Source organism: Prinia subflava, chromosome 10 (genome assembly GCF_021018805.1).
Source record: "Prinia subflava isolate CZ2003 ecotype Zambia chromosome 10, Cam_Psub_1.2, whole genome shotgun sequence".
NCBI classification, from domain to species: Eukaryota; Metazoa; Chordata; class Aves; order Passeriformes; family Cisticolidae; genus Prinia; species Prinia subflava.
The window spans coordinates 10,674,114-10,692,249 of record NC_086256.1 but is presented as its reverse complement, the minus strand read 5'-3'; the positions used below and the strand labels follow the sequence as shown (position 1 = coordinate 10,692,249).

At 40.8% G+C, this 18,136-nt stretch overlaps 1 protein-coding gene across 4 annotated transcripts in view; it reads left to right on the top strand.

Annotated features, from left to right (window-relative positions):
* PTPRF (protein tyrosine phosphatase receptor type F) overlaps positions 1-18,136 on the top strand; it is a 376,154-nt gene that overhangs the window by 171,040 nt on the left and 186,978 nt on the right. For all 4 annotated transcript variants that reach the window (XM_063407253.1, XM_063407256.1, XM_063407252.1 and 1 more), the window contains 2 exons: positions 10,833-10,978; positions 13,629-13,770. In XM_063407253.1, the coding sequence (XP_063263323.1) occupies positions 10,833-10,978; positions 13,629-13,770 (288 nt within the window). The remainder of the gene's footprint in view (positions 1-10,832; positions 10,979-13,628; positions 13,771-18,136) is intronic.

The window sequence follows — 18,136 nt, the reverse complement described above, 5'->3', positions numbered from 1 at the left end:
TTCTTGTCTTTCTGATGTGGAGAGTTGGAATTGCTCAGCAGCCCCGTCAGCACAGTCTGGCTGCCAGGTGGAGGTGCAAACCCTGACATCAAAACTGTGCTCAGAGGGCTTTTCAGTTGCATGAGGCTCTGTGCCTTCATTTGGCCATTGCAGAAGTACATCATTACTGGATAAAAAATGCTCAGTGTTGTCTCCCAGAAGTGTTCAAATCTTCATTTTTGAACCTCTATCTAAGCATCAAGGAGTCTGACTTGGAGAAACCATTTTAATGGGGAGGCAGACCTATTTTTCTGGGAATTTCAGGAAAGATTGAGTCAAAACTCGGACTGAGACCCTGGGATCAGCTTAGCTGGTTAGAGCATGGTGCTGATAACACCAGGGCTATGGGTTTAATACCTGTGTGGGCCATTCACTTAAGACTTGGACTTGACAATCCTTGTGGGTCCCTTTCAACTCAGAACATTCTGTGGTCAGCTTCTTCTTTAATTCTTCCACTTGAGAGTATTTTGCTTGGGTACCTAGCTCTGTGCTCTGGTAAACATTTGAATGTGAAAATAGTATTTCTTGGTTTTCTGCAGACTGTACTACAGCTGCTGCATGATAAAACAGTTGACACAAATAGAAAAAAAAATACAGTATTACAGAAGTGCCAGCATGCACTTGGTATCATTAAGCAGAAAGTCTTCCTCTTTACTAGCAGATGAGGCAGGAATTTGGTTCATTATTATAGGAGGAGGACAGAGCAACATACAGTGGCATTAAAATGAAATGCAGGTCCCTTCCTGGGAGCCCAGAAAGCCTTTACTTTAGTAACGAATATTTTGAAGAGGTCACTTATTCTGCCTCCCAGTTCTGTTAGAATCATTCTACTATGATATCTGTTTACAAAATAAGGTTTGCACTTGCTTTTAATTCTTAAAAGCAGAGGAAAAACCTGAACTTGGCAAAGCCTTTTGAACTGCTGAATTGAGAACTAGCTGCTTGCTAAAAAGGATTAAAACCTTTTAATCCTTTTGTGTTAAAAAAAAAAAAAAGTTTATTTTTAATGTGGTAGGCATGCTGGCAAAATTAATTTTCATGTTTTTTCAAGCACAAGATTCCAGTTTTGTCTGTTTCCTGGTTCTGCATATCTTAGCGGGTTCTTTACACTGTGCAATATGCTTTATTAACTTTGAAGTTTTGAAGAAATTTGCAAATAACAAAAAGCAGATATGCAGGGAAAAGTAAGTTGCTAGGAGCAGGCACAGCTGTTCTGTGCTGCATTAGACAGTGTGGTGATGACTTGATTTTAGAGTCCTTTATATGGGGGTTTTATTCTCTTGTCCCTTGTACATATTGTGTGCAAGAGCGAGGCAGCCTGAATTCAGGTACTGAATTTTGTGTATGATTAAATGAATGTTCTATATGTATGCATTTGAAAGCCCTTAAGTGAATGTTATGTAAATGGTGATAATTGGAGACTGTCTCCCTGAAATCCTTTCTCAAGCTGAATAAGGTCTAAGGCCAAAGGCCCAAATGCTTAATTGTATTAAACACAGAGGCTGAAAAATTTATTAACTCAGAAAGTGTGTATTACCAAGTTAATTGGAAGTGCCTTTAAGCTATTACCAGGTGGAAATTTGACTTCAGGTTTCAATTTTAAATTAAAGCAGAAAACCATTCTGTGAGGCTGCTGGAAGGTCTGCAGTTGGAGCAGTGTTTCTCTGCTCTCCTTTGTTTTTCTACTCTGTGTAATGCTTAGTATAAATGCTGAGAAGTTGAAGCTGAACCCATATATAGCTCTGGCTTTTCCCCAAAATACCTAACAGGCTGCACACACAAGCTGTGAGTGCTCTAGGGAAACGTAAAAGCAGAAGATTGGAAATGAAGGCAACCTCAGGTTCTAGTAGGATGTTTTACTGGGCTGTTTTTTTGCTTTGTTTTTAATCAGTATTCTTCAGTTGTATGCAGGACTGCTTGATGCTTCTTGCAATATTTTTCTTTGTTTGGTTACGTGTTATTTCAGGTATTGCAAGCAAGTAAGAATGATGTCATAGTAGAGGGATGGATTTATTTCCCCCCCACCCCCTTCTGATGGATGAGAGTCAGTCAAAGCCCAGGGATTAGCCAGAGTTAGAGATTTTCTTACTAAGATGTAAAGCAGCTCACACTGATAGCCAGCCAGGCACTTTGAGAAAGACATCGCAATTACAACAGCCTAGAAAAATAACGGGGAAAATTTGCCACCCTGTGTGCAAAATCTGTAGGCCCCCTGCAGATGTGATATGAAGAAAAACCACCTCCCCACTGCGTTAAGGTCTAAATTGTCTGCATAAACTCCACAAATAAATCAGGACCCAGAATGTGCCTTGCACAGCATCCTCGTGTGATGCCTGCCTGAGACAATTCTGGTTCAGTATCGTCAGTTAATTTTAGGCGTTTAAACTTCGTCAACAATTTCCATGATTCATAAAGAGACAGAATTAGAAATTTACTCAAGTGCAATACTACGATGACAGGCTGTTGCTGTAGTTTATTAATATCCTGTAATCATGGCCTTAACACTTGAGTGAGCTAATGGCTTTTAACCCATATTGCTGTGGAATAAGCAGGTTTATCCAAACATCAGCATTTAACAGGGAAGGCTGAGTTTCTGCTGATGAAGGGTTGATTTACGTGTACTGTCCAGACTGGAACTAGAAGAACCCAGGACACAGGAGGTTTTAAGATATTTCTTCAAGAAGAAATTTAAAAACACTTGATTTTGATTTAAACTTCTGAGTATAAATCCTGTGTTGACAAAAGGGAAAAGAGGGCTTGAAAATGCTTGTCTGGGTGTGGAAGCTCCTGCGGTGTGTCTGCAGAGACACCTCACCCCTGTCAAAGGCTTTGCCTTTAGACTGGGCTTAGGCTCAGGAAGGAGCCTCTTTGCCAAGGTGGTGAAGAAGCAGGAGTTGAAGATTGTCAGAATTTCTGATCTTAAGTCCTTACAAATGCTGATAAAAGTGTATGTTTAACCTTACATGTACCCCTGCATTCTCCCTTAGTTAAGCTTACTCCAGATAAACAAAGCACAGTGGGTCTTGCCTGCTGAAATGAATGTCCTGAATCTTAGTTCAGTGTGTTTCTTGCTGGTGTTTAGGGAGAAGCACAGCTTCTGCTGGATGACTGCTTTTGTTATTTTTGCAATGTAATTTTTTTACTTAAAGTTACAGAGGTCATTGAACATGTTAAAAGATTTACTTCTTGGAATTTTGGATATTAATCCTTCACTTTATTTGATTTCATTTTGTACAGACTCAAAAGTTATCTCTGAGTAACTTCATGGAAGTCAGGAGAAGGCGGCGAGGAGAAAAGCAGCTTGCTCTGAGATAATGTTTGTAGATTTGATTATCATGGACATTCACACTTGAAGCTGGAAAACCCAACCACTAAAATTGGATTGAAATAGCAGAATCATTTGCCCTAGCTGTTGGGAATCTTTTAAGCATTAAAACATAATAAAATAAGATCATAAAAAAAAAAAGAGGAAATATGCAGGTAACAATGAGGTAACCTGTAATTCAGATTCATCTGAGGAGTGTGTTGAATTTGGAATGCCATTTTCTGTGATTGGGGTGCTGTTAAGTGTTTTTTTAAAGTGGATGGGGGAAAGGGTTATGATGCATACCCTGGATAAAAAGAAAATTGTGTAAGTATCTGAGCATGCAGCACCCTACCACATACACATTTGCATTTATTTAATAAGTACTTTGCACCAAACAATAAAGGATAAAAGTTTCATTTACAAAGTGCTATCATCTTAGTGAAGTAAAACCAAAATATGAGAAATAAGAAATGAATTAGCATTGTGCTGAGACCCACAGAGGCTTTACTAAGCTATTGTTAAAGGAATGTTATTACAAGGCTCAAACAGGCTCTTCCTACGTATAAATTATCCAAGAATAAAATATGCAAGTTTGAAAAAGTGTATTTTGCCAAACAGTATTCCTGCTAATCACAAAGGGGCAGGAACTACCTTTAAACAATGGTGGGTATATTGCAAGGACAGCATAAGGATACTAAACCTAAGGATAGCTGGAGAGCCCACTGATTTGTCTCCTGCCCTGCAGTGGATGCTTAGGAGAAGAATCACTGATTAGCTTTCTCCAGAGTATCTTTCCAGTAGGCATCCACCTATATGCAGATATCAATCATCCAGGATCATAAAGGAAACCAGGAAATTCTTTAGCTGTATAAAAAGGCATGGGCCACCTCTGTCTTCTAGACCACTTTGTCTCCACTTCAAAGTCAGTCATGAACGTGAGAGAGTCTGTGTCATTGTTGGTTTCTTCCCAGTGTTATAACTGAGCCACATCAACATTTTTTGCATATTTGTCCTGACAGCAGCCATGTGAGAACAGCAGGTTAGATTCACAGAGGAAGGTGAGGCACAGTTGTGCCTTTGTGTATGTGACAGGGAAGGTTAAAGGCAGGGATTTAAACCTGCATTTCACAATTCCCAGGCTCAGGAAATGATTTCATTGTGATCTGTTCATTCCAGTGTCAATAATTTCTTATTATTCATTTAGCCCAGGCACCTAAATAAGATTACCCATGCCTATTGTATGTCCTTATCCAGTTCATCTTACATTGCAACTGTAACATTTTTGTTCACAGAGGAGTCTGCTTCCAATCTTAATTTAGCTCAAGTTGTAAAAGCTTTCGGATAAAAATATAAGCTTCCCTCTCCTACAACACAAGTCTTATTTTTGGCTGCCCATCTATTTAGAGCAGTGAGAACTTGTACCATGAGGACAGAGATTTTTTTCTTTAAAATCTCTCACAGCAGGTGGGTGTTCATAGAACACTTAATTGCAGACATGTTCAGTAATACATTTTTCCTCAAACCTGTGTGTGACCCTTTGGAAAAGTGTCATCCACAAGAACAGAAGGAACATTATGTTGCCAGTCCTTGAATTAAAATTTTTGGATGAGGAATGTTTTATGTGAGTGCTAAATACTGATAATGCATCAGGATTCCATTTAATTTCCCCATTTATTTTAAGAAAATGATGGGTCTTTGAAATAAAACAAGTTAACATTTGTGTATATTGTGTCTATTTATATTGGCATATATTATGTTTCAGCCACTTAAAATTTTTGGCTCTTACAAAATTACAAGGAAACATATCTTATGTGACAATTGTGTGCTTAGTGCTTATCAAAATGCAAGCATCTGTGCTAAATACCCAGGATCCAGTATTATTTTTCAAGGACCTGGCTAGCATTCAAGTCAGGTAATGCAAATCGTATGTTACTCCTCAAAGACCATGGTTCATATAAAAGACACCTTGCCAAGTTAGAGGGAGGCTACACCTCTGTCCTCTGCCTTGAAGGAAATCTGACAAGAGATGCTTTTCTCCCTGGGAAAGTCCTTTGGGTTCACTAAGAAGCTGCACAGCCTAAGAACAGTGCACATGATGAAATGACTCTGAACTTATCTGGTAAAGAAAGGAAAACCTGCAAAAGGGAACTGAAATTTTACTCTTCTGCTACAGATGTTTGGTAGGGCAGATTTTAAAACAATGCTGAGATGGTTTTCTGATTTATAAGAATTGTTTCACAACAGATTTTCCATAACAGCAGGGAGGAATGGTGATTTTATATATAACAGATGAGAGAGGCATCTTCATGGCTGTGCCTGGCTCTGAGGTGCCCTGCAGGACAGGTGTCAGTGGCTCTCCAGGAAACCTGAGGTTCTGTCTGTGAGGGTTTCAGGTTCCTCTCCCAAACCCATTACACTTTGTTCTGCAGGGAAGGGCAGACAGCAGCTGTATTGGTTAGACATACCTGACTGTCTCTGGCTTTCTTTGCATGTTCTTGCTGACCTATTAAAATACAATTCAAAGGAGCTTTTGTTTTGAACGTGTCACACACTTAGCTCAGGACACTGCATGAGTTTTTGTGCTGTTTTTCTGGGATGGTTCAGTACAGCAATGTGTGCCTAAATCTCTGCAAGCATCTCGTGCACACCATGAGGCTCTCCTTGGGATTCACTTTATAGGATTAGCCACAAATCTGTGCTTGCTTGGCAAGTGGCTTTTTTAACACTACCAAATGTGAAAGGAAAGTCCTTTTCTTCTGAAATGTTGCTTTTTGGTTTTATTTTAATTTCTCAATGGAGAGCATGTCGGAGCAAGTTGTTATTTTTCTGCCCCAAGCCAAATAAGATGAAGCCAGTTTCTTACAAGAGAAAGAAATACTCTATTTTTTACAGTCTTCCTCCTCAGAACTGTGTTGTTCCCATAAGCTTTGCAGAATAATTTCTTTTTGAGCAAAGAGCAAACAGGGAAAATTTCAGCCAAGGAGGTGAAAGTTTTCCCATTCTCTGCCTGAAGCTTATGAGTGAATAGAAATGAGAGCAGTGACTTCTACTCCTGGAGTAATAGGATCTCGGTTTTGAAGTGAGGAGCAAAAATTAGTTCAGAGGGCTCAGCCTGAATGTGCTCCAGGGATCTGTCACCAAGCAGAGAGGCTGGGGAAAGACTGGAGTAGTTTGGATGTAGGGGAACTGTGCCAGCCTGGAGTTGTTACTCCATGTGATGGAGTAAGTGAAGGTGGGTGTGATGGGCACCCAGCCATCCAGCACCTCTCCCTGCTGTCATCCAAGACTTGCTGGGGAGGTTCTCTCAAGCTGGTATTTCAGAGATTTGTCTTTGAAACACAATAGCTCTTTTTCCTTTGCCCCCATCCCTTAAGCTTTCAACAGAAGTTTTTCAGCTTTGGTCCGTAGGTTGTCAGGGAAAGGACAGGTTTTCACTGCAAAAGACACTACAGTTCCTTGTATTTATATGTAGCATGTTTGAGCAACAAACAGTTAAATTAAAACTTCCTACATGCATAATCTTCTAAGGACACTATGGTGATTTGGAATATAAGGAGAGGAAAAAGACAACATGTAGGTTACTTCTGTATTTTCGGTACATCCTTATTTTTCTGACTGTGTTTCTAGGGCTACTCTAAGTGTGCAAGTGCTCAAAATGGGCTAAAAAAGACAGTGTGTACCATGATCTGGCCCTATCCCCAGTGTTGCCCCTTGGAGATAACTAGTGATAGTCTCATGGCAGTGTACTCTGGGCAGTAGTACAGAGATGTTGGTTGGAGGGGAGATGTGGTGGTTGTCTAGTCCACTTAACATGCATTTTTCACAGACACCAGGAGTTTAGTGGATGCTCTGTTACACTTGTGTTAACTGTCATTGAGATAAGTTTTGGGATTTGCTGTAACAGTTACCAATCAGTTTAAAAATATGTACACTCATGCTCGACTCTATTGTCCTGGGGCCAAGACTCAGGATTATAGGTTTGCTTAATTAGTACTTTCCTTCCATTTTAAAACTTCAGGGCATAGAAATGTTTAAAATGTCTCAGTCTGAGAAAGAAATACCCTTTCTCAGACTGAGAATTTGGTTTATATACAGATGTACCTCTGTGACCAGTCTCGGAGGATTTAGATGGTTTCCAGAAATCAGTGTCGCTCAATTAAATGTGCAGGGGGAAAAGATTCATTGCAACAATGTAAAATCAAGGCAGGAGGTTTTTTAGGTTTTACTGCAGGTGAACATTCAGTTTCCTTTTGTTCTGGATTTAATGGTATTGATTTTTTTTAAACGTACAAAAGTAAAGTCAGTCCTCAGTGTATGTGCTGGGGAGTAAGTATATAAGTCAGAGATCTAATTGCATTGTATTCTTCAAGGACAAAAGTTTTTGGATTGTGCTGTATTTGCCATTTGAAAAAAATTACACTACTTTACTAAGATCACAGAGTAAATAACAGAAAATCAGAAAACCAAATCAGCTGCTGAAGTGCAATGCAAGACATCAGCTCAGCACACTGCATAGCAAAACAGTCAATCACAATGCCATCACTAGCAGCCTGAATGGTAAATTAACATTTCTCTGGAATAGATGAGAGGTGAATAAACAGAGATATATGTAAATACAAACTAAGTAGAAATAGACATGATTATAGATGAGTAAATATGTGGAATCAGCATCAGTTAAGCAAGCAGACTTAATAATTGCTTGCTGTTCATGTCAGGACAATGTGCCAAAGCCTTTAGACAGCAGCCATCATGTCTTAAAAGGCATTTTCTGGGTTTTGAGTCCTGGGGCTCTCCTCACCAAGGATGGCAAAATTCAGCTCACTTTAGTGAAGAAATTCTGTGGTGAGGCCAGGTCTGTGATACATCCTCACAGAAGCTTGTGGAGGACAGAGCATGTGTATCCACTTCTGGATATACAGTGCTGACCTTGGTGGATGCGCCGTCCGCCGAGGCCCTGTGGAAATCAGGCTGAGCAGGCAGCAGTAGCAGAGGTGCAGGTCTGCATTGCTGGGTCTCAGCTGTGACTTCCAGATCACAGTGGTGGGGCTGGCATGTCCCCACGTGGGTGCTTGGTGGCTCCCCCACACACGAGCACACGCTGAGCATCGCATGTTGCAGATTTTGGGGGGTTCTGCTGTCCTGCTGCCTCCACAGGGGCTGACCACCAGCCCCCGCTGCTGTGTGTGGCCTCAGCTGCTGGGTGGGTCTCCAGGTGGTGACTGTGGTCTGGCCTTGTCCCTCCCTCTGAAACCAGTGGGTGACCTCAGGCAGCTGCAGACCTGGCTGCGGGCTGCCAGGGAATACCTGGCTCACTGTGGTGTCTGCATGGGCTGCAGGGCAGTACCTGCTCAGGCACCTGGAGCTCCTCATGCCCCTCTGGCTGGGTGCTCACAGGGCTGCTTCTCACGCTTTTTACCTCATTCCTCACACCTCTGAGGTGTCTGGCCCTTTCTTAACCTGTTGCCACAGAGGCACTGCCATGCCGAGCCTGCCTGTGCTGTGCTGTGGGGCCGTGGTGGCACTGCTGTGTCCAGCACAGGGCAGCCCTGACCTCTCTTCACAAAGCCCAGCTTGCAGCACACCCCTCACAGGCAGTGGTGCCATGGGAGAGAGGCAAGCATCCTGCACCTTTGGCAGTCTCCCTGGCTGGCACACATGCACTGGAGCAAGGCAGAGCCTGGTCTCTGGGCTTTGCCAAAAGCAGGGAGGATTGAAGTAGTGCACTTGGTTGCACTTGTGTGCACTTGTGTGTTGTCACTGCCACACTGCCAGGACCAGGGCTCAGCATAAACAGTTGGTGTGGGCTAAACCAGAAGGTGGAACTAGGGTTGAGGACGTGCCACAGTTTCAGCCAGGTCTCCAAGGACTGAGTTTAGGGGTGAAATTGTGCACCACAGTTGCTGAGAGAGATGCTGTCTTCTGAGCTCTGCCCGATCCTGCCCTGAGCTACTGCTTTCCATGCCCTGCTTGGAAAAGAAGAAAAAAAAAAGCATCTTTCTGCCAGATTAGGAGACCAAGTCTGTTCCACAGAGGTTTTGATGTCCCTGGAGCTCCTTGTAGGGGTTCAGGTGCCAGTGTCTGGAGGCAGTGAGGGGGTGAGGAGCAGAGCACTGCCCCTGCCCTCTTCAGTAGCTGCCACTGCCTGCCTGGCTCAGCTGTAACTGCAGCTGCACCCATGGAATTTAAATCTCTCATATGTTAGAAAAATGCTTTTAAAGGCTGTCTTCTTTTGGGTTTGCTGAATTTGTATCCTTCCTAGCTCAGGGAAATTCAGCTGTCAGTTTGTCTAGAGTTCAAAGCACCTGGCCTGACAGAATTCTTGCCCCTCTCCCTCAAGGACGCATTCATGGATATGTGTAGAATGGGAAGGTGTGAAACCATCAGCAGCTCTCCTGGGGTCATTGGCTTGGTATATTGGGGTTGAACGAGTTTCTTCTTGTACTCAGGCTCCCTTCTACATTCCAGGAGCTGTCTCTGTTTATTGGTCAGGTTCGTCTTTGAGGTGGTTGATCAGAATTGTATTTGAAACATGGCCATAGTGTGACCTTTGCATGGAATGGCATCATGAGTGGACTCTGTTAACTCCCCCTGTGGAGTTAAATGTTTTAGGGCTTTACAGGAGTATGGGATTATCAAATGCTTCTCACGAGGACAAAGCAGTGTTTCAAAATGATCCTCAGATCACACAGTGCAAAATTTTCCCATACAGCAAGTACAGAAGAAAAATACAACTATTCAACCTTGATGCATAATTTTATCCATCTGAATCTGTTGTGTAAATCTTGAAGACACAGCTCTATTTTCATGAGATTTTTAATTGATTATTTAAATGTTATATGATACCTTTTTTTTCCCTGGGTGTTTCATGCCTGAATGCCACTTTGGTTTCTTTGCTGACTTTCACTTCTAGTGATTAGTTTCTTAACAAGCATGGGCTAACCTCTGCAGGTTTCCAGATACTTAAACTGTAGGATTTTTATGTCAGTCCACATTTAAAATGAAACTAAAGGTTGTTATTTGTGTACTTAAAAGTGTATCTGTTAATTTTTATGGATGTGTTAACAGCTTTCAGTAAAACTAATGTCAAGGTATGGTGCATTTCATAGGTTTGGTGTGTCAGGTGTTCTGTAATTTCCAGTGCAATGACCATGGTATAAATCTGTAAAAATCCATTTATTAAAAAATAAACCGTAAAAATAGTTCCAAATTGTCATATACCTGAATGAATGCCCAGGGGGCAGGGGGGAGCCTTCTATTGCCCTCATTTATAGGCAAGCCAGATGGACTTTATTCATTTTAGGGGACAAAGATACTTGAGCAGAAACTCTCTATCATGTTGCAGTCTGCACTGAATTCGTGTGGCTGAGGCCATTCAGCCTGGATTTGTAGTAAGAGCACGAGTTAGCTTATAATTTAGATTAACATGACACATTCCATGCTTATCTGATGTTCTGTCCTCATGGGGGTGATTTGGTTATTTTTCCAGGCAAGCCAACGTTTATGAAAGCTCCTGAGGATCAGATTGGGATTTCTGGAGGAGTGGCCTCTTTTGTGTGTCAGGCAACAGGAGAGCCCAAACCTCGTATCACGTGGATGAAGAAGGGGAAGAAAGTCAGTTCTCAGCGGTTTGAGGTAATTACCGAAAGGGGGACGGGTGCAATAAAAAAAAGAAAAATAGAAAAGCCCAAACCTGAAAATTTGGTAATCATTCTAATCCTCACAGGTCTTAATTGCACAATCATCATCACTGCAACCTGAGTATCTCTTTGTCACTACAATACAGAGTGTAAAGCTTTGATGTAAAGCAAGTTTCCTTCCCTGCAGCAATGCAATCTGTAGAGCAGGTGGTGTCCTTTGAGCATGATGCTGGAAACACCAACAGGACATCCTCCTTCAGATGGGAGACTGGGGCTTACAGAGAACTGGATGGCAGATAAGAGTTGGATCTAGCAGTGTTTTTCTATTTTCATTGTCAGAATTTATAAGGCACCTCTTTGACCTACAATCCCCAATGGAATTCAAAAGTGAGATGCCAGAACACTATTGGAAATCTTTCTAAATGATGGCTACTGCCATCCCTCCCACAAAGGTACTTGGAAGGGGAATGGGGAAGAGTTGACACCTCTGTGAGCTAAAGTAGGAGAAAGGAAGGGAGAAGAGCAGGTATCAGAAACATCTTTGGAAAAGGGTCCAATTTGGTTTATATTTTACATTCACTGACTTTCTCCATCTTTTTCTCTGCTTTCCTGTTTTTGTGTTGGACTCCCTTCTCTAAAACTGCCCTTGAAAACGTGACCCTTCTACAATTCTGCTGCCTTTCCTCTAATCCCGTCTTTGATGTTTTTGCTTTCCTGACTGGAGCACAAGATGACTTTGCTGCCCAGAATGGATTGATTCAAGTCACCAATTTTAATCATGATTTCGTATGTGAGCAGAAAACCTTGATTAAAGTAATCAATTTTAATCTTGTTTTACATTGTTATTTTTCCCTGGTAAAGGTTTTGTTGTATAGTAACTATTTAAACATTCTAATTTGTAAGTAGATACAACCTTTATAGTGAATTTGGTGCTTGTTGTGGCTGACCAGAAAGCTATGCCATATTATAGGCATTTATATGAGCAATTTCATACCTTTGTTCACATCAGTTTGGATGCACAGCTTGTGTCGGGAGATAGTGAATTTTTTTTTCCTAAGTAACTATTAATTTTACTTCATTATTAGTTTTAATTAAAGAAGATTCAGAAGTAAGTTTAAATTGAGAAAAAACCAAATTTGATGTACACATGCTGAGTTGTGATACAGAAGATGTATCCATCATTAGCAAATTGACAATATTTTGGTCTCAGTGTCTATCTGGCCCTTGGTAGTTGTAGCTCTGTTCCTATCACACAGTGTTTGTTCAAAGGATAGTGAGGCCAAAGGAGCTTTTCTGCTGTTTCATCTCTTAGCTTTTTAGTCCTTATCACTGAAGTGAATTAATCTCTGTAGCTGACTTTGTCTTGTTTTAAAATTTAGCAGTAGCTCTGTCTTTTGAAAAGATTTAGTATATTGTCACAGTTTCATGTTTAATTTAAAAATTTGTAGTTTTAAAAAATTAATTCTTTAAAGTGTATTATGGTGATATTCATATTTTTTTTCTTTACCTGACTGTATTAGGGTTTTTTTCTTGAAACAGAATGGCTGTTCCTTCCAGCATAAGGAATAAGAGATTTTTTAGTGGTCTTGGTTACCTTTTGATTTATTCCTATTTCTCCTGTCACTGCAGTGTCTTGTGGTGCACTGTTTTCCTCCTTCCTGCTCTCTCTCTTGATCTTTACGCTGTGGGGAGTGCTCCTAAAAAGGCCCTTGAAAACAGGGTGAAAGTTTTCCATTGGGGCACAGTCCTAGGTTGACACCTGTGTCTGGAACGAAGGATCTCTTAAGTCTCTTCATCTCCCCTTCAGTTCCCAAGGGACAGGAGTGGGTGGCATCTGCCTTTCCCTCATGCTGTCACTATCTGTAAATCAGGCAGTATTTCCAACTTTTGCTGTACTCTGTAATAAGAGACGGGTGAGTTTGGCATTAAAAGTGGCTCGAGGCTGTGCTTTCACAGCCTTGCTGTTACGAAATAGTGATCCAGCTACAAACTAATAAATACCTTTTTCTTCCATGTATAAGTTAGAGTAATGCATTTTGCACCTTACCAAGATGGATGGAAAGGCAATGATTTATTAAAGACTTAATTTATTATGCTGGGGAAGGAAGTGTAATTACATCATTGTTGATGATACCAGAGTTGAAAAGTAACCAGTGCTGAGAGACATTAAAACCCTTCACTCTGTTGGAGTTAGCATGTGCTGTAAGTGCTCCAGGTTTTATTCAAATTTTGTTTCCCTGGCAATCCCACAGGAGTGTATCATTCTCCTCTTCTATCAAGGTGAAAGTTGGCACTAAATTGTCATCCGTGATTAGTAAAATCATTAGTGCAAATATGGCTCAGATGTTTTAAATCATCAGATTCACATCTTTATTACCAGGTTGATAATTTGTCAACCTTAATTGATCCATAAAGAACCTCATTGGATCTTCATTTGTTCTGGCCTCCTCAGAGGACACATACGTTCTTGAAACTGAAATTTCTGTGCTACTGGATTTGGAACACTTAACTTACTGCATGGTATTTTAGAGCTTACAGGGCTTCTTTTGTTTTGGTTTTTGTTCTTCAACCCCTAGATGGTTTTGACTTTCAGTGTTTGTTGCAGGAGACACCAGTAATGAAGTGCTTTCTTTTTGTTTCCAAAGGTTATCGAGTTCGATGACGGATCGGGATCAGTCCTGCGGATACAGCCCCTGCGAGTTCACCGCGATGAGGCGATCTACGAGTGCACAGCCACCAACAGTGTGGGGGAGATAAACACCAGTGCCAAGTTAACAGTGTTGGAAGGTAAGGGGGAGATTCTTGCAGGCCTTACGTGGCAGGAGACGTGGCTTTGGCAGCTACATGTTGTTGTGCTGCATTTAAATGGCATGGTAATATTCTAGCTTGATTTGGTGAAGCTGTGCTTTTCCTGCAGCAGTTGCTGTAATTTCTCCTATAATAGAACATCATATTTTTGAGACAGTCGTGGAAGGATTGCAGATTCTGAACTGTCTTTAGAGTGTTCTTGTTGTCTAATCGAGAGGTGTCATTTCTGACTTGGAGGGCTGCCTACAGAGACCTTTGTAGACTTTTCTCATATGTTTACTTTCATATAATACCCATCTTCAGGGTATCCAAGTATTGTATCTGATTATCAGAAACTTAATCTATGTTGCTGCATCTTCTGGATTAAATCAGCACATAGATTTTTCAAGTCACTCTTCAGGTTTTTAATTTGATGTGAAATTTATTTGTGTTTATTTTTCACTGTACTCACAACTTCTAATTCTGTTAAAGAATTCTTCTGTTAAAGAATGGATTTTCCTCCTTGTCTGCTATACAAGCAGGTTTTATTTTGTTTGCTATGTCTGTGCTAAATGTTGGTGGAAAACCAGTTTATTAGATATAAACGGGCTTATGAGACTTGAGTTTTTTAATATTATCAGAATTACTTTCTGCTTTTAAGGAAAGATGGTGTTTTTCCAGCACATCAATGTGTTCTATCATTTGTTTATATATAGGATTTTGTAAATGTTCAGAGGTGTTACAAATCTGGGGCATTTGGCTGAATGGATTTTTACCCCTTGCATTTTTACCCCTTACAAGCAGGAAAAGGCTTAGCCAAATTGCTTGTTGTTTATAGAATGATGCTGGAACTTCTAAGTAATGAAAAAACTAGACTAGAAAGTGTTTACTGTTGTAGGATTTTGAATCACAGGAGAGTGGTTATCCCAGTGGTGAGTGTGCCAGCCACACATGACAAGTTGCCTATTGTTCCTTGTTCTCCCATCCCCATTTATAGCACAGAGATAATCATATTTTCCTTTCTGCTCTGTGACAAAGAATACATTAAACAACTGTAATGTGCTCAGGCACCGTGGTGATGGGAATCATAAAAATCATTCAATACCTGATGTGATTGTGTATCTTGTTTCTGGAGGTGGGGCATCTTAAAGATCGGCTTGCTCTCCAGCAATAGTATTATTAAGAATAGGATAACGAGTGCTATAGACTTGAAAATTATTGGGGGACAAAAATCACATTCTTTTTGTTACTTCTTGACTTTGCAGCACAGTATGCGAGTGCATAAAGCTCAGTGGAGCTCTTTCAGCAGTTTACGTGCAGATCTGCATTTAAATGCTTCCTGCAACTGGATTTTTGTGATACTGGAGGCTTGAATACCACTCTTCCATGCACATTCCTGTTTCCTTTGGTTGTAATTGCCTTTATGTATCTTGGATATGTATGCACATGCACACGCACGCTAATAATTTATTTGCTCTGTGTTAAGTGTTCAGAGGCCCACAGAGACATGCCTTGCATCAAGGAGCACAACAGTATTTCTTAGCTCCATGGTGCTCCTGCTGATTTCCTGATGAGGTAAAACTTGCAGACCACCACATAAATAGGGAATGTTAGGAAGCACCACAGACAGGAAAAGACATGCAGGCACACAATTTAAGGGCTGCAGAAGCAAAAGTCAGCAGCAGTCGAGCACCGAGCCTGCTTTTCTGTTTGGAAAATTCGTTTAATTGGGAGTAATGATAGTTGAACATGATCCCATAAGGTCAAAAACGATCTGCAGGCTGGGGAGGCTGTGTTTTCCACTCCAGCTGAAGAGTATCGACCCCTTGCTGGGCACTCTTGTAATAGGCAAAATTAAGAAACGTTCCCTGCCCAACAATTTGTATGTGCTGATGCATATGAGTTGTGAGCTTGACTGTGAGGATGAAGAGCTACATGTGCCTTTTATGTTGGCTTAACTGACAAAGAAGATGGATTCTGTTATGATGTTTTATATTTAAAAAAAAATACTTTACACTTCCCTTTTCTGAGACTTTTCCACGGACAGCTCTGTAGTTTTTCAGTCATGTTATCTCATTTTCTGCATTGTCTGATAACGATTATTATGTTTCTGCATTTTGTGAATATGTTTTTTTAAAAATTACTATTAATATTTCTTTGTTTACACTTTGGCAAAGTAGCTATTGCCCTGCTACAATAGCTACTGTTTACTCTCAATGGCTTCCAAAAAATAGTAAGTGCCTAAGTTCTCTGTTTTGCTATCTCTTTTCTAACATTAATTTTGTAGAGGTATTTGAAAATGACACACTTCCTGTGGAACCCTTGATACTCTCAAGACTGTCAGCTAGGATTGGATTTTTCCCTCTGCTTTTGGGGTTAAAATAAATTCTGTAATTGGTCTCAGATGGCAGTTTGAATGATACAGACATTCTGCACTTCCTTTCAAGAATTTGACTAATGCAGTAGTCCCTGGTGCATGACAAAGCTTATCATAGACGTCCTCGTGGTTACATGCTGCTAAATACACAGCATGTATTGATTTTTACATTAAAAATCCTTTATAACAATAAGTTTTAATGCTCCTTCATAATTTGCCTTTAGAACATAGGCCTTAACATTAAATCCAGAAGTCACAGTTAGGATTTAACAGGCTGTTATTAGATGTCTTTGTAGCCAGCTAAGCTGGAGCTTTATTTTATTTATATTTCTGTGATGTTTTACAGATCAGAAGCAGGTTATCCTTTCTAATTGCCAACTTATTTAATTCTGAATATTAAGAGAGAAGCATGAGTCCAGTCTTCCAGGGGAATCAGGCATTCTCACATAAGTGAATATCTTTTAACAGTTTGGTTCCCTACTGCCCTTTTATTCTTTGCTTCCATGCCTCTCATTTTTCCCTTATAACTGCAGATCCTGTTGTGACCAAACTACGTATACTTTGTGTAACTGGAAATTATTTCTCCTGTTGATAGTAGAAAAAATAGACATGCGTATACCTTCTCTTCTCATTTCTCCTGGGTAGCTGATAAGCTGAATTATGTATGAGTTATATTGAACATTTCTATCTTTTTTCCAATTATGACCTGAAGCAGCACAGAAGTATGTTCCTGCTTGGCAGAGGAGGAAAGCAGTGCAGGGAGGGGGAAGGCTAGAATCAATAAGCTGACACACATTCTCAAGAAAAGCCTCAGGGACAGTTAGTGGCACTAACAAATTAATAAATATATTATTCAGTGGTAATGTTGAGAATTACAGAACATTTTAAATAGGGAGGTTATATGAAATCTAAGTAGGAAGGATGCCAGCATGCGAGAATGTAGCCACAAGCTGATGGCAGGAATGCAGAAGTCCTTCCATGAGACTCTTTGTGTGCTCTGCATTGCAGCTCTGTTGGGAAAGGTGATGGTAACAGTGTTTGTCTCTAGTTGCTTGTTCACCAAAGGATGCCTTCAGCCTGCTTTCCAGCAGCTTCCACCCAACAGGAGGATAAGGAAAAGCAGTGGAAAAAAAGGTCTTCAGGGAGAAGTAATTGTTTGCTTGGGAGAGAAAGGTAACTCAGCTACAAAGTATGTTACCAGTCCCTTCTCCAGGGCTTTCCGACTGGGGCATTCGGTTTTGATTTCCAGAACTGGAAAACCAGTTAATTGCAACTGGTCCTTTCATGCTTTACAAGCAGTCTTTTTCTCACTCCCTTGTAAACCAGAGCATACAGTCATATCCAAGTGACACTAAATATATTCAGTTTCATTTCCCTTTGTTTTAAAGTAGGTTAAATGAAAATACCATCTCCAATTTCCATTCTAGTTCTATGCAAATCCCCTATGCCTCTATCCCAGACTCCTAATCATGTGGCATATAGTTATTTGCCTGGAGAGAGCTTCTAGGCTCCACAGGAGAGCAGCTCCTGGTAAAGAGAACAGACAGAAGAGCCAAGGAAGAGTTGCTTGCACAGTGGGTTTCAGTTTCAGGGTAACCTGGCAAGTTAAGTTGTGCTGGCTGGCTTTGTGCTGACGGAAGTCCAGGAGCATTTCACTGCAGCCCTGGTGTTGTGTTTTACTGTGAACTGAAACGTCCTTGTGGTATCACCACTGTACTCAGCACAAATCCAAAACACAGCCCAGCACAAGCTGCTGTGAAGGAAATGAAGTCTACTCCAGTCAAAACTAGCACACCTAGAAAGTTCCTGAGTGCAGCAGTTGTCCTGGGGTGGCAAGCACTTCTAGCATACCATAATTTGCTGTTTACTGAACCATGTCATGAGCTTAATTTCTTTCACCATCTGCCAGCTGCATTCCAGTTCCTGGGGTTACCCTGTTTGAAATGCTGTAAATGGTAAACATTTGACTGTTACAAATGATTTCTGCAG